Source organism: Triticum urartu, unplaced genomic scaffold (genome assembly GCF_003073215.2).
Source record: "Triticum urartu cultivar G1812 unplaced genomic scaffold, Tu2.1 TuUngrouped_contig_5812, whole genome shotgun sequence".
NCBI lineage: Eukaryota > Viridiplantae > Streptophyta > Magnoliopsida > Poales > Poaceae > Triticum > Triticum urartu.
In genome coordinates this window covers 1-22906 of record NW_024116518.1, presented here as the reverse complement: position 1 = coordinate 22906, position 22906 = coordinate 1, and the positions used below count along the sequence as shown (strand labels likewise).

The following is a 22906-nucleotide window of genomic DNA, read 5'->3' as shown; positions in this document are numbered from 1 at the left end:
GCGTCGTGCTGCTGCAGGAAGGGGTGAAGCTGCTGGGGACGTGGCTGCAGGGCGACCGCGCCCCCACCTTCTGCCGCCTCCTCGCCCGCAACACCGCCAGGGCCAAGCCCGGCCACCTCGCCTCCGGTAGCCACCTCCCACCTGCTCTGCTTCCATTTCGCTCGCTCCCCCCCTCGTCGACGCTTGTCATGCGTTTGCTGTTCCGCAGGGGCCACGTGGCCGTTCCTCATCACCGCGCTCGCCAAGTGCGTCCTCGCCGACATCGCAGCCAAGAGGCGCGGAGCCACCAGGAGCGCCGCCGCCGGGATGCTCCGTGCCGCCGTCCGCTGCGCAGAGGACGCCAGGCTCTCAGGTAATATTAAGCTAACAGTATTCCAAGGCCCTTCTTCTTCGTCCTGCTCCTTCCTTATTATGCCCAATCATTGCGACTCTGTTATCTGAAGTGCCCTGGAATAATGTAGTGCCCTGGAATTCTCGTCCAAATACTATTGCTAGTGCCTATTGTTGTTGACCGTAGCTTAATACTGGAATCATGTGGAATGTGGTATATCTTTTGCCATATGTTCTTACTCGTAGAGTTTGTGTTGGAGATACAGTAACTGTAAGCTTGGCAGTGGGTGTTAAATGTTTTGCTTGTGGTCTCAGCATTCTGTTATACCGTGAATTGATGTATTATGCGAGGTTTTACTTGCTCTGTTAACATTCTGAAAAGTTATCCAAACACTATTGTTAGTGCATATTGTTGCCTACCATAGCTTAGTATTGGGAGTCATGTGTTTTCTTATTCATACATCCTGTGTTGGACATATAATACTGTAAGCTTGACAGTGGGTGTTGCATATTATGTTTGTGGTTTCAGCACTCTGTTTTTGGGCAAGCTGATAAATCACGTAGGCCTTAACCACGTGCTATTGCTACTTTGCTAGCATTATGCTTAATTTTTTTTATCTACTAGATTTCCATGCAAGTGGTTCTTCAATTGTTTTTATATGGAATATATGCTGGAAGGTGCACGCCATTAAAGATGGTTCACTGTCGTTGCAGGGCACTCCTTACTTTTGGTTTCAGTTGCTAAGCAGCTTTTTAGTCATATATTGGAGGTCATAAAAGATGCTCCCAGCTTTCAGCTAGAGTACAGCCCAATTCTCCGGCAGCTTTTGACTGTGAAGGAGTACCGATATCAGATGAAACCTCGAACATACAGCAGTGAGTTGCCATATCAACGCTCTCCCTGTTTTCATATCACAATGCCCTTTTGTTCTGTTCTTAATAAAATTCTGTATCTTCGCCAGATCTTGTAGTGCTCTATATGAAGAAGGTTGCGACTGGTTTTGATGCAAACTTCAGCAATCAAGCCAGCTCAAAGGAGGAATCCTTCCGCTGTACGTGGACTCTCCATGTTCTACTTGAAAACCCACCTGGCGATTATCCTGACACCATGAGGGAGGAGGTTCTTAATGGATTCTGTGCAATATTCTCACATATTAGGAGGCAAGTAGTCTCTGACCAAGTCTTTTCGGCTCTCCTGTTGAACCCCCTTAATTTCCAAGAGGAGCGGGGTGTTCATTTTAATAGCATCTCTTGTCAATTCTCTGAGTTGGAAATCATATATTAATTTTGTGGGATCAGGGAGGATGGAAAGCTGACTAGCAAGCTTATGGAATGCGTTAACACCTTTTTACTCATGGATGGACCAAACCTTGGAGACAAATCTGTGGAGATCCATAAAGCAGTTCAAGATTTTATATTGCGTTCGTGGCTGATGACTCGTGATCTGCGGCTGAAGGTTCTTATGACCCTACTTGCATTTTTCAACTTTGTTTCATATTTTTTATGTTTGATTCATCGTGAAGTTATTGTTGCTTCCAGAGCTTGTTCATCACATATGTGAAAATTCAGTTGAAGCTTGCTAGAGCTATTCCAAAGGTTTTGGAAAGAAAAAACCTTCTTGGTGTCATCATGGACGACCTAGATCAAAATGTTAACACTGAAGCAGGTTTATTATGGTAAAGGCTACTACTATGCTTTTCAGAGTTATGATTTTGACTTCTTCATTTACTAAGTTCAATAAATGTAGGTGTGAGGCATCTCGAGATGCGAAAGACGTGTCCTTAAGATGCTCCTTGGAAGAGTTAATGGATCTATCTGCTACTATTTTTTATCAGGTAATAGATATGCACACACAACTTTAACTTAACTCTTCTGAATCTCGTAGTAAATCAGCATTTTGTTTTTTATAATATACAAGTGACTTTTTATAACCGTGTAGGCATATAAATCCCCCACACCAATGAGGGGAGATGATGAGAAAAAATTGAAGACGGAGGATGTTATTAGCCGCATCACGAATAGCCTAAAAAAAGGATCTCTATGTTGGTAAGCTATACATGACACCATTTTTATCCCTGTAAGAAAACATCCTTTATCTTCTTTATATGAATTCTCAGATGTGTACCCTGAATATGGTGCCTTCCAAGCTTGAATCCTCTTACAACTGCATTTACTTGACCAAGATTCAGTAACTTCTTCTATTAGACGCTTTATTGTGTGTAGTATCTTTCCATGCCTTTAGTTGTTTCTCTCTAATTTGAGTAACTCTTGACAAAGGAAAAACATCTGTATTCTAGTTGAAAAGTCAATTTTAGTCACCGAGACACTGACTAGTTGAGCCACTCTTGAGTCTTAACCATTGAGAAAGCGCTGACCCTCGTGTGGTCAACTCTTAACCATTGAGAAAGCGCTGACCCTTGTGTGGTCAACTCTTAACCATTGAGAAAGCTCTGTTACCCCCGTGTGACCACATGTACCTCCTACATGTTCGCGGGGGGGGGGGGGGGGGGGGGGGGGGGGGGGGGGGGGGGGGGGGGGGGGGGGGGGGGGGGGGGGGGGGGGGGGGGGGGGGGGGGGGGGGGGGGGGGGGGGGGGGGGGGGGGGCATACTTCTCAACAGATGTTCTATAATATTCTTTGGTGAACACACGGACAGATTGACTAATGGATCTTTTTTTTTTTTGCACAGGATTGGTACCACATGTCTTCTTGTTCACAAGTATGGATATCGAGTAGACAAATCTTTGTTGATCAGTTGGCTCCAAGCATGTTGTCAATCTTTGAAAAGGTAACTGTACTTTCAATGTGCCATAGTTTTTGGTTAATGCAGTTATATGTTGTACCATCTCAGTTGACTTTGTTATGCTTATCCAGTGCTTTGAGCAAGGCAAACGTCATACGTTCTCAGGATTCACTGCTTTGGATTATCAGGTTTGTTTTGGTGGTAGTGAATTTTTTGGGAGTTTGTTGACGTCATAAAACATGTAGGGCTGTTGTATGGAGTATAGTAAATACACTACTGGTACCAGTTATATGGAATATATGTAAGCACCAAGTTACATCTTCTATGGCTTGCTAATTAGTAGAACTGCCTGATTATCAATGATCTTAACAGGGCACTTAAGGAGTTCTCTGCGATGTTCATAGTGAATACTAGGGAGGAATCACATTGTTTATTAACAAAAGGCGAGGTTGTTTTTCGATTCCATATTAACTTTCTGTTTATGCCACTTGCATTTCAGTAGTTTTTGGTACTTACATCTATTGCTATGGAAAATACTGGTTAACTGGATCAGGGCTAAAGTGGATCCTCCTCTATCATATGCCATCCCCGTATCACTATATGCATGCTCTAGAATAATTTGGACTCGCATTTTTTTTCAGCTTGTATCTTTCAAATTAGATAACATTAAAAAAGTTGGAGTAATAAGTGAATATTTTATGAGGGATAATACATCAACAAGACTGCAAGGAATTGCAAGTACCTGTATCATTCATTACTTAATGCAGCTCTTTAGTTTGTATATGAATTATACTGTAATTTCCAGTATTTTGCAAGTGGAAATTTTACCAACCATTATGTACCGGCTTTGGTTTAGCTGGCCCCACTGTTACACATTGGTTTAACATGTCCACTGTTACACATTAGATATGTAAACATTTGCTTGCATGCTTACAAGGTTTTGTCTATTATTTTTTCTCAAGGTTATCAGATTGTCAAAACCTAAAACATGGCATCACTTTATTTTTAAATGCTTTAACCAACCAAGTCTTGTCACTTTTCTGCAAGTAAATTTATGACACTGATAGTTCTATTCAATATGTGTGGTATCTGTTTATTTGCAGATGTCAATTGTTGAAGGTTATTGGCAAGATATCTGGAATTCCCTCATTCATGCACTTCCTTTGTTTAGCCCCACAGCTCTAGTGGTGAGTTCCAGTAAATTTCTTTTCCATATTTGCAGTTTTTTCAACCCCTACATTTTGGACATTTGAACACTTCATTCAAAAGCCCGATGTCATTGCCAGTCAGTACGCTAGATGCTTTTCATTCAAACCCTGCACTAATAGCTGATCTTAGCTCACAATATCTCAGTAAAATATCGCTATAATTACTAGAATGCTATTAATTCACGGTGTGTAATTTTTTATTTTTTATTTTTTATTTTTAGGGATTCAGAACTTAAAATGACTTTGAGACCGAATTTGAAGCATTGATCTGAACCTGATACATCCATGGTCAAATACATTAAGAGATGCAAGACATTCGCTGTTTATCATCGGTGACTTTTTCCTGGTACTGGATTATTCTTGCTGTTAGATGACCACAAAGATTTGAATGTTTAGTGATGCCCACCAACCTTTGAGTTCATATTGACTGCAAAGATTAAGTATGTAGTGATGCTCCCCAAGATTGAGTGGTGTTGGTATTGGAAATAGATATAGAACTCTGCATACTGAAATTGAACTCTGCATACAAACTCCCTGCCTTTTTATGCACTAGCGGTATTTTGCTTTGTTGTTATTGTGAGTGGTGGTAGGGGTGTTACTTGCCATTGCAAATTTAAGCTTTAACTTGTTACATTACACTACATCTATCTACTTTACACTCTGATAGTGTATACTGTGTACTTTTGTAGGCCGATTCAGCTCTAAATCTCTTGGGTGGAATGATCATGCGGGTGAGCTTTTTAGCCTGAGCTTACGACATGTTATATTATATACTGTGTATGACCTATAGCTGGCATTAGTTGGCTTTTAACTTCTGTAATTTATCTTGCTTTCTTCTTTTAGGATCAAGTCCATACTTCAGTTGTGTCAGAAGATACATGGAACCTGCAAACTTTTAAACAATCGCCATCACCGTATGCCTTCTTTTCCATAAACTCATTCATGTTGATTTCCTTATGGCTATGGTAGCTGCTAGTTGCCATATTTGTGGTAGCTTACTAGTGCTATTCCTTAATTTATTTTCTTTGTTCTCGGCATCCCTTCCCTTAGATAGAATTTTGCCTTCTAGTTTTTTCCGAGTTCCGACATTCTTGCTAGTTGTGACTTGTGTGTCAACTTTTTAGAAAAATAATTCTGGTCCTCATTGTGTGTCAACTTTTTAGAAAAATAATTATGGTCCTCATGGAAGTTATGTTTGTACTCTACTAATCATTCTCGCTCTAGGTCTGCTCTGTACTTCATTGCTTGTTACTTCTCAAGGATAGGGTTGCAGGTATGTTTTCTATCATTTTACTACGTTAACTAGTTAGAGCCCTGAATATGGTAGACTTGACCCCATTTTTTCGAAAAGCAGCTTTAGTTATCTTAAACCCTACCCTTTTGCTACTTCTCTTTTTATTGAGGGATTCTTAAATCATAAAACCCAACTTAAGGTAAACACAGAAGAATTGGGCAAAAAAGGACTTTAAATGGCTGAGATCATTTTCCCAGTTCGCTAGGTTTGCTTGGTGCCCAAATTCAAATTGTTCAAGTAAATTTGGTTATATTCCTCCCAAACGGAGTTCTATTATGTAAGAAACTTTATATGGTTTACTGCTGGTCATTCTGAAAATTATTATGCGCATGTTGTTTCATAATTTTCTATATTAATGGCTGCAGCTCACCGGTAGTGTTTGCCAGATTGTTCACATGTTCCTATATTGTTTATGACTAAAGTTGAAAAATATTGAAGCTGCTCCTGCCTCTGTATAGTTTCCATGCTTGCCAAACTGATCAGTAGGTAAACAGGACAGTATGAATGTACGATAGTGGGGATTTATAAACCAGCACAAAATAAAATCAGCTCAGGTTCGATGTACTAGTCCAAATCATACGACCTACTTAGTAATCTGCCATTATCAGATAAAGCAGCCGCCGCCTTATTTTCGTATGAATCTCAAATACGCTCAAAGGATGCATTTGTTAATTGACACCTCGCTATGCAGGGCGATTTATCCAATTCTAGCCTTGTTCGAAAGAATCTGCTAAGATCAACTTTGGAGTTGATTCAGTCAGTGTCAAAGGTGGTCCTATATTTAACCCCTTTTCTATCTTTGTATTGTATCCATTTTAAACTTTTGTTCAAGTTATGTATACTTCTCAATCCACAAACATTTGACCAAACTCTGCCTCCTCTCCAGTTATGTTAACTCCTGGTTTAGCTGCACTCATGTTCTAGAATGTGAATGCATGGCTCAGGCCTGTATATGGTGAATTGGTGATTGCTAAATGAACTCTATGCAGCAACCACACATCTAGGCGACAGGGCAACAATAACATGAAAGAACTTGTTTCGGAATTTATATGGCTTGTGTTCATATAGTTTATATCTTACATCTTTACAGATGCTATTTTATAATTCTCTGTAACTTAGCTTCTGTGTGCATTTCTCTTACTAACTGAATCATGCAGGGAATTTCCGTTACTCATGAACTCATTGTTATAGTAATTCTGCTATGTGCCAACATGCATATTGATAGTCCCATTGTTTACACATTTTTGGTTATTTTTTCATTTTTTCTCAGCTTTCTCTGTTGACTTCTGTGTTGTAAATGTTTTTTTCCTCTTCTGCAAGGGAGTATGGTTTGTATGTGATTACTGCATGCCTTAAATGAATGTGAGTTTTGCTGAAATGAGTTTCTTGATGGTGTGATTATTTAAGTCTATCTGATCTGATTTGATCTAGTTTACACTTACGTTTACTCCTTATGTTATTGTGATGTATTTTACTGTGGTGTTTATTTGCTTATACACTAATAAATCTTGTAGTCCTTATGTTATTGTCCGTACACTAATTTTGTTAACACTGTTGAGCAAGATAGCAAATTGAACTTGGGTTTGCTCTAGCATTTCATCACTATGTATTGTCCATTTTCGTATGTACATTCTGCACCACTACATCTATTTTTTTCTCACTTCCTGTCGGGAATTAGTCATCCATTTTAAATTGCCATCGAGATATTCAAGCTCAGTTACTGATATACGTTCTACGGCAGGGATCCTCTCTTTTAAATGAGCAAAATGTTGTGATGATTCCTGAAGCCATTTTTTCTATCTGTGCTGGTTTTTCATCATCAGCCATTAACTCAGCAAATGCATCCCAACTGTTTGATGAATGCAAGGACTTCTCCAAGGTATGTTACAGTTTGTTACAAACACTTCAATCTTTCTGAATATTTCTTTCTGGTTGCCTTCTACTAATTTTGTTTATTTTAGTTGTTACTCGAGAGTGAGAGTTGGGTCATCAAAGATGAACTAGGTTACTCTGTGGAAGCCTTATCAGAAATCAGTACTGAAAGTTCTACCAAGGTGATTTACTTGTTTTCCTGTTTTTCTCACAATAGTTTTGGGTCTGTGAGTAGCATGTGTCTATGCAATATGCATTGAACTTATAAAGCCATGTCCTGTAAACATGGATTTTTTGTTATGAAGTCATCTGATTTCATGGGCAACTGAAAGCCATTTTGACTTAACATGCACTGCAAACGTATGTAAATAATACTCCCTCCGTTCGGAATTAGTTGTCGCAGAAATGGATGTATCTAGACGTATTTTAGTTCTAGATACATCCATTTCCGAGACAAGTAATTCGGAACGGAGGGAGTAGATATATTCAGATTTTCTCATTGTGAAAGACCCAAATGAAAAGTGATATATCAAATATGACATAGTTATGTATGTTTTATTTTTATTCCACTTCTATGTATGTTGCTTACAGAAGGTTACTCATTTCTTAAACAGGTCATATCTGATAAATGCAACCGAGCACACCTTCCTGGGCACATCCAACAGCAATTGCTTGATCAGCTTATGGAGTTCGAAGGATTTATGGCCTCAAATGAACAGCTTGAGAAAGTGGACTTATGTACTCTTGTATACCGTTGTTCCCTCCTCTGCAATCTAATTCATTGTGCACTATTGTCAAGGTATCTTTTTTCTAGTCATATGTATCTGTTGTAATCAGTTGGTGACATCAACATCTGTGTCTTTTTTTTTTGACTCAAATAGGATACCCAAATTGTAGATACCAATTACTTAGCTAGTTACGTCGTAATCTTTACCAAATACTGTTATATGTTTTCCTGTAGTACCAATCAGTCTTATGTTGTATAACTCCATGCTTGTATTTCTCTATTTTTGTTAATGAACAGGCAGTGCTCTCGCCTGGTATTCCAATTTTTTTCCTTATATTATTCTGTGAATTTTTGCAGGGCAATAGAAGAAAATTCTTTATTTCTTAAAGAATTATTTGGTCATGTTACTGGCATCATAAAATATATGATATCAATGGTTATGAAAAAGCACGAGGAACTATCTCATGGTCTTACTAGTGTAGGCTCTGCATTTGAGACAGCCGGCTCCATTTTATCCTCATTTCAGACCTTCCTCTCTGCTCCAATTTTTAGACTGCGGAGTGTTAGCAACAGAGCCAGCTCTGTGCTTATTAAAGGTGTCACTGTATTGCTTGATGAACTATTGGTGGAATTCTCTCAGTTGTTTTCTCGTCTTTCTAGCTCTGCGAATAATTCTGATAGTGAGAACACTAGTAAAATGTTGCCAATATCTTCTGTCAACTTGTCAGAAGATCTAAATCCTTTTGTTGACCACAAAAGTGTTGTTGATATGGATTTTGATATGACGGACTCTGGTGAGGTTGACTCTATCACAGCTAGTGTAAGTGGAAGTATTGGTATCTCGTCACGCCTTTTGGAGTGGAAGCTTGAACTAGTTGGTGTTATTTCAACTTTTTTCTCAGTGTCAGCACCCCATACATGGGAAATCTTGTACAACTTAGTGGAGAAAGAGAGTGATGTCAAGGTACAAATTTGTAATAGAATCTGCTTCATGTTCATTTTATTGTTGTTGTTGTACTATATATTATCATTGTAACATTTTATTTCCTTTTGAAGGTCTCCCATGCCATCCTGCTTAATCTTTGTCAAAATATCTCCGCTTCATCTAAAAGTTTATCTTCTGTGGTACCGTCCGACTCATACTTGAGTTATACTCTAATTTGTACTAAGCTATTGCCTTATGAGTTTTATCCACTCAAGCTTTATGTGTTTTTAACCTTTTGGTTTTGGTCATGCAGGTCCATTTGCTATTCGATATGAGGGAGAAATGTGCAAGTTTACTACTTGGTTCTGCTGACTGCTTAACACATGTACATGCCTTGTTAAGAACTTTAATGGTTACACGTGATGTTGGACAAAATACTGATGGAAAGCTGCAAGCATATAATGAGGTTTCAAATGAGGTTGGTAGCTGGGATAATCATTTTGCTATGCAAAATATATTTCTCTGTTGTTAGTTTTGTTGTCTTCAATGAAAAGTTAACTTAGTGGAGTCCTGAATCTAAGCCATGAATAAACTTAAGAATCACAGTCAATCATTGTTATTGAATAGGCTGTTACTTCTTTTTAATAAAATGCATATCGGGCAAGGGCATTTTGATCAATTATGTTACAGTGGAATTGGCACTGAACATGTTTTCCTCCTCCCCTTCCAAGTTTTACTGGTGACCTAATGTATTGTTAGATATTTGCATGCCACTTCAATGAGCAGTGACGATTGATTTCAATTTCCTTGATTAGTTGTGTTTAGTGGTTCAAACCACTGAACATACTCAATTGTGCCAGAGTAAGGATGTAGAGAACATCTTTCAAACAAAGAAATGCTCCTTTCTAGTTTCTTCGAAATCCCATAAATCATCGGGTAAGAACTGATCAGAATCGTTCATAAATCATTGTACTTAGAATAAATCAGAGTTAATATGCTGATCCTGACAGGTTTCAGTACGGACCAGCTGGTTGCATAATCCTTGTTGGTCCATTGATCCAAAGAAATACCTGTAATAGTGCTTGGCCTACATTTTTTTATCCACTGCTGGAACCTGGAAGTAACGAACTGCAACATATGTTCTAATTATCTGCAGAACCAGGACATTCTATTAGACTTGGTGACTAAAGGTACTGAGATCAGCATCACAGATTGGTTTTTCCGGATCAAGCTCATTGATTGCATCACCCACTTTATTCACTTGTTCCCTGATGGTGCGCAGGTGATATATTTTTTCCGTTTTCTGTTATCTCGTACTACCATTTCAAATTATGTGTATAATGAATTGAATATTCTCATTTCAGGATATGATTGGACATTTCCTCAACATGCTGCATGATACTGATTATCGTGTTAGGTTGTATCTGGCTAGGAAAATGGTTGTGCTATTCGAAACATGGGAAGGACATGATGAATTGTTTCGTGACGTTTGGTAAGTGTTTGACGACGATACATGCTGTTAAATTCGTTTGGCTACACCAGTTAGTCAACCCTGTACATCAATGATGATTGGCATTTAGATTGCCAACCTCTAATCATGAGAGTTAGCTTACCAGTGTTCTGTTAATGTCAGCTCAAATATTGGTGTCAAGATGGTGCAGTTCTCCAGCGAGATTCCAGTTAAATCTAGAGAAGTCTTAGCTGTTGGTCCACAATCTGTTCCAGTTATTGAAACTGTCCTCATTACATTAGCTCATTTGTCTGTGCACAGTGAGGAGGTTGAATTTGAGGTATGTTTGTTCTCGTTGTCACAAAGTATTTCTGGGACATGTGTCACCATTATGTGTTTGCCTACTGATGTCTAATTCATGTTGGAGAAAAAATATTGGTCTGACTCTGCACTGAAGTTTCTCACTCAACATAATTTTGTCCTGTCTGATGTTGCAGTGTGCATTCATGATTTCTGCAGTTGCTGCTATACAGCCTTCTCAGCGGTATTTTCACAACAAATGAACTTTTTGTTGGTTTATGGAAATATTACCGTGCTTACTCTCTTTTCATGCTACTTCTCAGAAAATTGGAATATGCTTTATTTGATTCTATCTCAAGAAAGCTCAGTTACGCTTCACGAAGTAAGGTGAGTGGACATTCATCTACTTTATTGAGTTTACTAGAAGAGAATGACTTGCTTGTGGCAAACTAAAATTTGCATATTGTGATTTCTTCTCCATACCCAGTATTTGGACCAACTGATGGGTCCAATTCTCTTCCGGTGGGTTGCCTGTGAAGTGAGCCTAGTTTCGCTTGTTAAGGTAATCTTCTTTTCTAGTGTTTATTACATTTCGATAATTGATTCTGAAATATGATTTCAATGTTTCCACATAGCGCCACAAAATGATGCCATTAAAAAGTTAAGCAAACTGAACACAGCTTAAATGGTTGATTAATGAGATAAGTAGGTCATTAGCTCCAGCTGACGTTGGATCTTCATAAATCCTGAGATCTGAGCTGTTGGATCTTCATAAAGCCACCATCCAGTTCCGAAAGGGCATTGCTCTCATGAGAGAAGGCGACACAGAATAGCTGTGTCGTGATAGTATACATCCAGGGTTCACAATGCCATCTGGAATCTGGTCTTCTGGCATGGGGATAAGCCAGAGTATATACTCTGAACACAGTACAATTGATTAGTTTTGCTGTGAACAGTCATAAACTGGAAAGTTTATTTACTTATTTTTAGGGTTTGTAAGATTTCCAGCTGTTATTGTATTAATGAATTACTCATTCATGCGTTAATGCATTGTACTTCTCATGCAATTTCTTACAGGTGCAAGAGATGTTTGGTTTTGATACGGCCAAGCCAAAGGAGTTCATTGAACATATCTGCCCATGGCTTCTTTCGTTCCTTATTCTCAGAGGTGATGCCGCTGGCCTTAATTGGATATCCAAGGTGTGTTCACCATTATTCTAAAACATAATACTAGCTTTGCTGTTGATTCTTAGTTTCTGTTTTTTTTTCTGTAGTGTTTCATTCTACATGTAAGAAGCTTGTAAACAACGGAACATACAAAATAAAATTCAAAATTGACCTTGTGAATTAACTTCCCTGAAAGAAAAACATACCAAACATCGCAGTATTATTAGTTTCAAAAGTTCTTTGACTATTTGATAGTACTGTGTACAAATGCTTTTTATAAGGCGTTTTCTCTAGTCTCCACTGCCCAGTACTTGAATGCATTGAATGTCTATGGTCTAATTTTTTTTTCACCTTTATGCACTTTTCAGACGTTGTTACAACCTTTATCTGCTGTCATCAAGGGATATTTTGTTCAGATCTTTGGATTGTGTATTGCCGCCAAAAATGGCACTGGGCCAGAGAAGGACTTGGCAGAAACTGTCTTATACGAATCACTTTTACAGCTTGGCGAAATTTCTGAGTTTGAGCGTGATGATCTCATTAGAAAACATATGGTATGCTTTCTGAGTAAACATCTCCCCTTCGATCTGCATGCAATGTTTGCTGTTCCTTTGTGTATTGTAATATTTATATGTTGTTTTCATCTAGTGCATTTACATATACACAGCAAAGTGATGTTGTTTGTGCTCCTTTTTGTGGTTGACTTTTACAATCTAGATGTTCTCAATCTTTTATCAGCTGTTATTCATTATCGCACTCATTCTTGTCCTATTTTTAGGTTTCCATTGTGGGCGTTTTGCTCACAGTTTCATCCACTGCTCGCCAATCAGAACTGCCATACTTTTCCAAGGAGATTTTAGCACGCACAATCAAACAAGTTGTTGATGGATTCATGGATACAGCGTATGTCCTTATTTTTCATGTATCCTACACAATTTTGATGGTCAAGTGCTGATGTAACAAAATCATTGCTACGCCTCTTTCATTTTAGGGACGACGATTCGGCTGATACGGTGGTTATTGACAAAGTTAATATATTCCGTGCTGACAGAGTTTTTAAGGTATTTTGTTTTTTCACGTGTTCAATGTTTATCTAATTTCTGAATTCTTAACTGCAAATTAGAATGTTTTCTGGCAATTATTAACTGCAATGTTATGCTGCAATCTGAGGGATGAATAGTCAAGAGTGTTATCTGCCAGCCACACTGTTCCTGTGATTATTATTTTTATATGTTGTACCTAGAGTTCAATATCATGAGAAGTGTATTCCTCAAGTAAACCAAATGAATGTTAAACCTTCCTCACAAACGAATTATGATGTTCAACCGAAAAAGAATACCTGGAGTTCAATACCTAAAGTGTATTCCTTGAGGGCCTGTATTTATGAGTGGGGATTAGTTCTTGCCTATCCAATTAAAACTTTTCAAACTACGAAGTGTTTTGTGCAAGTCTGCGGTTGTTCATCGACAACATAGGGACAAATGAAAACATTACTTTGGTCTAATCTATATATTAGTTCTTTTGTTATGTGGGTTTGACCAAGTTCCATGTTTTTTTCTTCTTATTTGGTTATAGTTCCTGTTGGCAATACATCAACAAGTTACAGAAGCAGGCCATCCTAGGCACATGAGTCATCGGCTTTGTGCGATTGAGGTTTTAATAGATGTACTTGGGCACAGAGTGGTACATTATAGCACTTGCTTGTAAGTGTTTTTCCTGTTCTCTTGTCATTGCTGTACCAGATGATTTTTAGATGTCTGTCAGTTTGGAATGGATTTTGTCGTTGTCATCTAGCACCCTCAAATATTTCAATGATCCAACTTTAAACTTGCTCAGCAAGAAAATGTGTTATACCTGATGTAATCTTCTGTAGGAATGTGATTCATGTTTCCAGTTTGATGCTGGCTCCTGCGTGTCAATGGCTCAATGCCATTGTCAGAGCTTTAGTTGGAGCACCAATTACTATGCAGTATTTCTAAAAGTTAATTAACTGCCTTCATTTAAGTGCATGTGCGGTTCTGAATTACTAGACTTCTTGGTTCATGCTGTGTTCTAGCACTGGGTTTTACTTTTATCTTGTCTTGTACAACCTCTGTCCCAAAATACTTGTCTTAGATTTGTATGTGCCTAGATACATCCGTATCTAGACAAATCTAAGACAAGTATTTTGGGACGAAGGGAGTATTAATCTAAATTGTACTGGGTGCATGTCTCGACTGCAGCTATATTATTTGTATAGTGGGGAATTATATCTGGAGGCAACCATTGCAAGGCCAGTGCTGCAACATTTTATCTAAATTGTTGGTTGCTTTCAATGCAAACTCATCTACAGAAACTGTCGCTGTGCTTGGCACACAGCTCCAGGTTATTTTCACAAATAACGTTATTGGCTTCCTTCTTGTACTTCTTCTGTCACTTACTCTTCTCATCTGGACTGTTGCAGCTTTTGGTTCCTAAATTAATCACCTGTTGCCTACCTAATGATCAAGAAGGAGGATGTCCCAATGGGGATTTGTCAAAAGTTCTATCTTTGCTTCGTCAATTAACAGTTGATGCTGATCCCTTGCTTTATGATTACATACGAGTACGCTTCATCTCCACTGATCCACTCTTTATCTACCATTGCAGTCTGACAGGCTGCAACATGTTTTCCTTATCATCGTTGTGATCTTTTTTGTTCTTAATGGCCTTGCAGGATTTGGAACCACTTCCTGGTCTTGATTGCTTGAAAGATATAAAAGTTTTCCATGCTTCACTTTCTGACTCATATGCCTCAAGAGACCAGTTTCTGAAGGTTGCTTTCATTTCTTTTTTTCCTATAATTATTATTGTAATATTTGTTATGGGCTAATGTATTACTTTTAACTTCCTGTAGTTTGTTCACAGGGCTCCTCACTTGCCTGCAGAATTATTTTTGCTGAGGTATGCCCTTACTTGCACAGCATATGTGAAACATGTTAGCTTAGACCATCATGATATCGTATCATGTCTTTCTTTTGAAGTCATCATGTTATTTGTTCTAACATAATTCTTGTTCTTGTAAGTCTTCGTACACATCACAAGAAGTTATTATCGGGAGAAATCATCTGCAGAGGCGATGTATCTGTCGGTAATGCTGACACAGTTAGTTGCTGGCGCAGCGACCCAGATGTTGTTTCGGCTGTATGGACTCTTGTTGGCCTTTGCAGCTCATCATCTGTTGCAAATGAAGCTTCTTCAGTGCTTGCTGATTTTATCTCTAGGGTGTGCTTTCTATCTTCATCCTTTTGCCATGCCCATTATATTGTTAATGCGATTTTTCTCTTGTAATCACTTTTTTTCAACATAAGTGCAGGCTGGTATATCTGATGCTCATCAAGTAATATTCGATGTTCCAAATCTTACTCAAAAGCACTCCTTACAACTTCAAAGTGGTTCTACTTCCAAGGAAGATAAATTGTGTTCAGACTATGGTATTTCTGATGATATCTTGCTTGATCTTCTGAAACTTTTGAAGACTTATTTATCAGACGGGTCTGTTGAAATAATAGAAGTTACTTCACAGACATTGAAGGTAAGTTACTTCTAACTCTTTGTGTGAAGATTTGTGACTGCTTATGGTGGTAATTACTGAGCACATTTTACATGGACTAATGATGACTTGTTTGATTGTTAAATTTTACATGGAATTGCAAGTGTCATGAACATCCTAGATTCAGCTTTATTAGTAATGTCACTACAATGCGTTTAAGAGCTGGTTTTTGCTTTTGTTTCCATAAACAGGGGATTCTGTCAACATCGAAGGGCCTCAATTCTCTGCAGTGTCTTGATTCTCTTGATAGATCTTTACTGATGGTATTTAGTGCTACATTGTCGCGTTTCTTATGTCCTTTCAAGTTCATTTTTCATGCCTTCCAGCTTATCTTTTCACCTACTCATTTTTTTTCCATAGGTTCATTCAAGGGGAATAAACACTCAGTTAGTTGAGCAGACACTTTTGGGAATGGACAAGTATTCTACTGGTGAGCGATAGCTTGTACCTTTTATAAATTGATGATTTGTGTTATTTTTTCCTTTTAGTTGCACGACTTCAAATTTTACAGCTGCAAATTTGTTATTTTCTTTTCAGAAGCAATTTTGTTCTTTGTTTTACTCCATTTTCATGTTGGAATTATTCTGAATGGTTTGCTCTACAATGCACTATCCCAGAATGGAACAGAGACATATGCCACATCCATAAAGATAAATTATTCAACCATAAATATTTGGACGAATTAACAAGCGTAGCGCACCATGTAATTTTTTTTACTGGCAAGTTGACAGATTGGATTTTATTGTGCACTCGTTGTTTCTGGTCCCACACAATACTTGACAAATTGTATCATGAGATTTTGCATGTGCGTATGCCTGAATATTCTGAAATCTGTATAGTGCACCATGTAATATTTTCAAATATGGGCCTGTGTTCGCTGGTAATTCCAGATTAAATTAATTGCCGTTTTGGTTGAACTTTTGTTTGATAGTTCCACTTGAAGATTCAGACATCTGGCAAACTGATGGTCAGCCGTATGAGCAATGGTTATGTACCCTAGTGAGCTCGCTCATTTCCCATTGTGATGACATCATCTTAAGGTATAATTTTCCACAGAAAATATAGCCGTGACATTACTCAGTGTGACTTTAACCTCTATAGAGCTTGATAATGGTGTTTTTCTTACAGACTTTGTAGAAGTCTTGTTTTTCTTAAAGTTGAGGCTGCTGAGCTTTTGCTGGCAAGTACTCTGGTGAATATTGCTGGAAATGTGGATTCTAATAGCAGCATTTGCGTATTAATTTCATCAAAGGTTTGTACCACACGAAGTTATTTGGTTGCTTGAAAACTGTCAATTGATGCCTTTTGTGATATATGCATGTAGGTTGAGAAAATAATTTTTTGCGACTCGAATTATATGATGAAATCAGTTAAGCTATTTCTGGATGCACTGAATGTTGTCAGATCTTTTTATGTTACCGAACGAGCCAGAGCTTCCCCTTATAATACTAGAGCTTCCCCCTCCCCTTACAATACTCCGAAGGTATGTTTTTAATGGCAGTCTGTTCGGCTGCTTGTTTCTAAATTTTGTGTATCATGACCATTGTTTTCTCTTACCATAGTTACACACTTACATGATATATGATTGAAGGCTCATGACAAGTTTTTCTGCGCCTGTCAATTGTATATCTCCAAGATATCACTTAGCATTTAGTTTTTCGTGGGAAGCGCTCAAGTTATTGGCATCTTTATGCTAAAAACCATGGTTCGCTACTCTCGCATGGAACTCGATTACTTTAGAGTTGTTATCATGGTTTCTTTACTGAAAAATTCTCTTTGTTGCATGACACTTCACAATGTAATATTGAGTTGTTGACCATATAGTCAACACATCTTCTTTTTCTTGAGAGTGTTCCATTTGGTAACTTTCTGTGACTGCATCACATCAAAGAGCAATTTACTGTTCCTTTGCCTTCCAGCTTTCTTGTCTTTTACTTTAAATGATTTGACTCAGATACTGCATGCATGAATCAAGCAATCGGCATACAAATCCACTTGGCGGGCCTAGTTGATTATTTACTATTGTATGGTAGCCTTTAACAATCCTGTCTGTCAGGAATGAACGTATCAGGAGCCAATACTCAATGTCCTGATGTCACAAACTTAACTACTGTTTTTCTTCAATAGTAATGTTGTGCACTTGATGAACTTATTTCTGTTTATTTCTACTTTTCAACTGCCTATGGATCTTCTGTAGGACGGTAGTAGATCCGCTAGATCCAAAAGTAGGTCACCAGCGGCAACGCCGTCATCTTCATGGAGGAAGGTACCTTATTATCTTATCTTCTCTCTTTTAGAAAAAAACAGGTATCTTTTGCTATAGATTTTTCGTTGCTGTACGCATTTCTGTAAATCTTGGTATACAAGAGGATATCTGTCGTATTTTTACAGTTCTTGGCTGTCACAAGCTCATAAACATGCCATTCTATATTTCTATTGATGAATTGGCGTATTATCTCTCCTCTTAGCAATGAATTAAGTAATGAATTTTTGGGGATGGTCTTAGACTCCACCTTTAATCTTTAGGCCTGCAGGAGCATGTCCTTCGAAAATAGCAATTCCTTTGTAGTGTACTCCTTTTCATCCATGCTTCTATGTTTTTCTGTAGTTGGCACATGCAAAGCTTCTCACATCAGTCTATCTCAAAAGTTTGAATGTTTGCTTGTAACTGGGGAGAATGTCTACAGCTGCTATCCCTTTCTTAACATGTCATTAATTCTCCAGGTGTACTGGCTTTCGGTTGATTATCTTGTAGCTGCCAGAGCTGCTCAAGTAAGTGTGATAACTTTGTCATTATGTTGTTTGTTTCCTTTGTCATTTGCCGATCTCTATTATAGTTCTCTAGATGTTCAGTTACCTTCCATTGAAAATATGTTTAGCTACAGTCTTTGGTTTGAACCCATGTCTGGATATGGTAAAAAGTGCATGGCTGGAGTAATAGGATCGATGTGCTGTTTTGTATGGGTTCTGGAGTAATAGTATCCCGTCCCTCGCAGTGGTATTTAACAAAATAAAACTTCTTCTAACATTTCAACCATGAATAGTTCTTGGCCACAGAAATGCTTGCTGCACCAAACCTTTCTTCTGCATACAGTTTTTTCCACCTTACTCCTCTAGAGACTGAATGTTTCAATGCTTCAAGGGCTCCTTTTCTCTTTGATGGCACTGATTGTTGCTTTCTACTGGATTTTTGTAGCGTTGCTCATGTGACTTTGCGACACTTATGTATGTTGAACTTTGGTGTGAGGAACAATTCAATAAGCTGGACCTAGGACCTCCAGATTTTTCACAGCAAGAGTCGGTCAGTCCACTTTACATTTCGTCGGTTGTTGCTTTACATCTTGCTTGTGCTTTTTTAGCTCTATTTTGATGTCTTCAGTTGTGTCAAATTATGTTTCTTCCTCTTTCCAGTTGCCACCACATATTGGGCTATTGGTTGAGGCATTTACTCACATAAATGAGCCGGACAGCATTTATGGAATAACACTGGCCAATGAGGTTACTCGCACAACTTCTATTTGTAATTGTTGATTTATTTTGGGCGTGTTCTAATTTTATGTACGAAATCCGGTTGTTCTTAAAACGCCATTTTACTTTCACCTTTCTGTGTGAACTCCATACAAATTTGAAAATAGTGAAGGGAAATAATCTTCATCCATCGCCACATAGGCACACAATCGTTAAATTCACATTATAAACGTCTTATATTTAGGAACAGAAGGAATACTATTTTAGATATAACAGTTTTGCTGTTAAGGTCTGGAAGTTATGCATCTTAGATTGCTTCTTGTTCTGGCTGTATCTTGAACAGGTAGCTTCTCAAATCATCAGATATGAGCATGAGGGTAACTGGAGCAGCGCTCTTGAATATTATGATTTACTAGTAAGATCAACCCCGAAGGAGAACCTTGCCAATTTTGCTGGGACAGTGTTGACTGGACCATCTGTGTCTTCTAAAGCAGAAGAGAATCTGCTGAACTGGAAAATGCACAAAGGTCTGATGAGGTCATTGCAGAAAACTGGATGTAGCCATGTGCTTGATATTTACAGCCAAGGGTTAACCAACCAAAAAGCGTGCCTTCAACAGGATTCAGAGTTTGTTGATATACAAGTTAGTATTGCGTATTCTAGATAATATACTTATTGCTAGATTTTGTAGTAGTTTTGTTATATGTTTGACTATCTATCTCGCAGTACGAAGCTGCTTGGAGGGCAGGAAACTGGGATTTCTCCTTTTTCGTTCCATACTCTTCGCAGCCTTCAAGCCGCTCCCGCGATTATTGTCTTTTCAATGAAAATTTGCACAGGTTCGTATTCTTCATTTATCCTTTCTTGCATATCAATATGTTTTACACGTTCCACATTACCTTCTGTTGAAACAGCTCTAAGTTAATTAATTATTTTCATTTCGCCATTTTGCCCTTACCTTCTGAAAACTTGTTTCCCTACTTATATATCTTTTAACTTTCTCTGCATGCTTCAGTTGCCTAAGAGCTCTTCAGAATGGTGATTCTGAGCAGTTCCAGGGGAAACTTTCCCATTCCAAAATGGTAGTGTTCAGTGTTTATATTAATTTACACAGGGTACTCATTTGGGTTTCTCTAGACTGTAACTTATTTACTTTGTCCTCTTTTAGGATCTCGTGTTGGCTCTTTCAAATGCTAGCAAGGAGAGCACGAAATACATCCACTCTACCGTTCTCAAATTACAAGTACTCCTTGTGATCATATGCTGGCCTTTCATGTTTTTGCTTATCGTTAGGTACATTACTTCTAACATTTTGTTAATTTAGATGCTAGATCATCTTTCTATGGCATGGGAGCTACGCTGGAAATTTTGTCCCGACCAAGCTCCAAAATTTAATGTTGGAACTGAGGAATTTTCTCTTGTGCCTGCTGTACCCAAGAGGAATCAGGTTCTGACGCTTTCCTTGTCATATATTGAAACCATTTTGTTAATACTTGAACTTTCCTGGTTGCCTAATCATTTCGTTACCTTTTTTTTGCAGCTGGAGTTGTTGAGTAAAGAGTGGAATTTCATCCTGTGTCAAACAGAACGTAACCTTGATCTTTTTGAACCCTTTTTAGCATTCAGACGTGGCCTCCTTAAGATCTTAGGTTCTGAAGAACATCTCATAGAACATTTATTTCAATCCGCTTCTGCACTCCGGAAGGTTGGCTCACTTCTTTACTCCGACTATGGGTCCACTGTGTTTGTTTGCTTCGTACATCATGATTATTTTCTGGATTCAGGGATTAAGGTTTTCTTTGGCTGCGGCTTCCTTATATGAACTCAAAGAACTTTGCTGTCACAGAGATCAGCAAACTGTGCCAAGCACTTATTTCCTGTCAAAGGTAAACAATTTACCTTTCTGTTATCCGACTGCTGATTTGAACTTTTGAAGTTCTAACTTGCTTTCCTTTCCCTTTCTCTTTTGCATCTTAATATCAGAGCATTTTTTTTATGTGATCAATTGAAGTTCATATTCTGATAATCCTGCATTCACTCTCCAGCTTGAAGAAGCTAAACTGCTGAGAGCTCAGGGGCAGCATGATATGGCTATTGGTCTTGGTAAATACATACTGAAGAACCATACTGATGAGAGAAACAAATCAGATGTCTACCGATTGGTTGGCAAGTGGTTGGCTGAAACAAGATCGAGCAAGTAATCCTTTATATTTGATGCCTCGTATACTGTTTTTCTATTGCGAAGTGAGAACTCTTTCCACTTTTTGTATGTGTTGTTAACATGAACATTCTTTATAATAATTTTGTAGCTCAAGAACAATCATTGAAGACTACCTAAACCACTCTGTAGCTCTTGACAAAAAGTACATGTCCAGGCAGTGTCGCACGCATTTTCATTTAGCACATTACACATACAACTTGTTCAAAAGCTACGAGGAAAGACTTTCATCCAATGAATGGCAAGCCGCTCTGCGTTTAAGGAAATACAAGGTAGCTGAGTTGACAATGCCATCAATATTTGACTTTAAGCTTTGTTTATCTTAATCAATTGCTATTTAATGCAGACTAAGGAGTTGGATACGCTGCTTAAAAGACTCAAAAATTCATCCAAGGCACGTAGATAACTGGAACTTTTGAGTGTTGCTGAAACCTGAAAAGCAAGGTCTTTTATTCTTGCTACCTCGTATACTAAGCCTTCAAAATTTCAGGCTGAGAAAAGTGATTATGGTGCGAAAATCCAAGAGTTGCAGAAACAACTTGCACTTGACAGAGAAGAAGCACAGAAGATTCAGGTGTGCATATACTGTTTATCCAAGCTTCACACCAAAATTTCAAGTTCATGGTCCCTTCATATATACCAAATATACTGTTTAATAGTTCTATCCAATAACCATATATCCAGAAAAGGTGCTGATATATAGGCAAAACCTACCATTCTCAAAAATTAACTATTTGGCAAACGGATGATGCAATATTATGATAATTTACAGAAAGATGCATTCACTTCATGTTGTGCATATATATGCCAAATTTAGTGGTAAATTCATCTGAGGCATAGAGTGCCAGAATGATGATTATTGCATCATGCAGTATTCTCTTTTACTGATTTTTCTTTTCGTAGTTGTCTACATCCAGAGGTGGAGCCAGCATACCACCAATGAGTTAATCTAATAATTTTTTGCATATCTTATACAATCACTATCTATCCATGGAGCTAAGCTCATACATTCGTCAATCTGACCATGCACTGGAATTGACTCCTATGGTGTCTGTCCTGCTTCCCCCGTCTACATTTTGGACTAGCGTGTCATGTGATTTTCATAAATGGGGTTATGGTGTCCATAGGAGCACCAAATATGGAGTCCCTCGTTCATTATGGCCTCAGTAGAAACTCACAGCATAATTTTAGCGTTACAATTAGTTGGGCATGTTGAGTATTATGCAACGCATTCCATGGAATATTAAATTTCTCAGTTTGTTTTGAGCATTTTATTAACTTGAGCCCTTTTACCAGGATGATCGAGACGAGTTCTTGAGTCTAGCACTTGAGGGGTACCAACGTTCCCTAGTTGTTGGTGGCAAATATGACCTACAAGTGGTATGCAATATATTTTCTGGGAATGTTCTTGTTCTTTCAGTCTCAATGTGTTTCATACTGCAAAACGGTTTACCTTCAATTCTGTGTTCTGTTCTCAAGGATACTGTTGCTTATGTCAGTGTCAAACATCTTACATTCAGGTTTTCCGGTTGGTATCACTGTGGTTTAATCTCTTCTCAAGGAAACAAGTTGTGGACTCAATGATTAAAACAACAAAAGAGGTCATCTCTTTTAGCTCCATTTCATTATTCCTG

At 38.2% G+C, this 22906-nt stretch overlaps 1 protein-coding gene across 1 annotated transcript; it reads left to right on the top strand.

The window, feature by feature from the left end:
• Positions 1-17: 17 nt before the first annotated feature.
• Positions 18-22873, top strand: LOC125529747 (serine/threonine-protein kinase ATM-like; the record flags this gene model as incomplete). The annotated part of the gene is given in 61 exon segments (XM_048694165.1): positions 18-126; positions 209-352; positions 1045-1206; positions 1293-1491; positions 1630-1786; positions 1870-2006; positions 2078-2165; positions 2270-2376; positions 3019-3117; positions 3204-3260; positions 3445-3520; positions 4176-4259; positions 4970-5011; positions 5124-5194; positions 5505-5553; positions 6266-6343; positions 7316-7453; positions 7536-7628; positions 8061-8245; positions 8531-9137; positions 9230-9298; positions 9412-9576; positions 10255-10380; positions 10463-10590; positions 10732-10888; positions 11046-11092; positions 11172-11235; positions 11336-11410; positions 11926-12048; positions 12384-12569; positions 12794-12918; positions 13007-13076; positions 13591-13718; positions 14238-14379; positions 14459-14599; positions 14711-14809; positions 14891-14937; positions 15060-15258; positions 15350-15568; positions 15778-15849; positions 15947-16016; positions 16518-16626; positions 16715-16838; positions 16911-17069; positions 17784-17852; positions 18311-18358; positions 18783-18887; positions 18998-19084; positions 19398-19697; positions 19781-19893; positions 20070-20136; positions 20223-20297; positions 20379-20501; positions 20595-20759; positions 20839-20940; positions 21100-21251; positions 21364-21544; positions 21619-21666; positions 21763-21846; positions 22569-22652; positions 22793-22873. Coding segments are annotated over 61 exon segments (7410 nt in total), but the record flags the coding sequence as incomplete, so codon positions are not given.
• Positions 22874-22906: the final 33 nt, after the last annotated feature.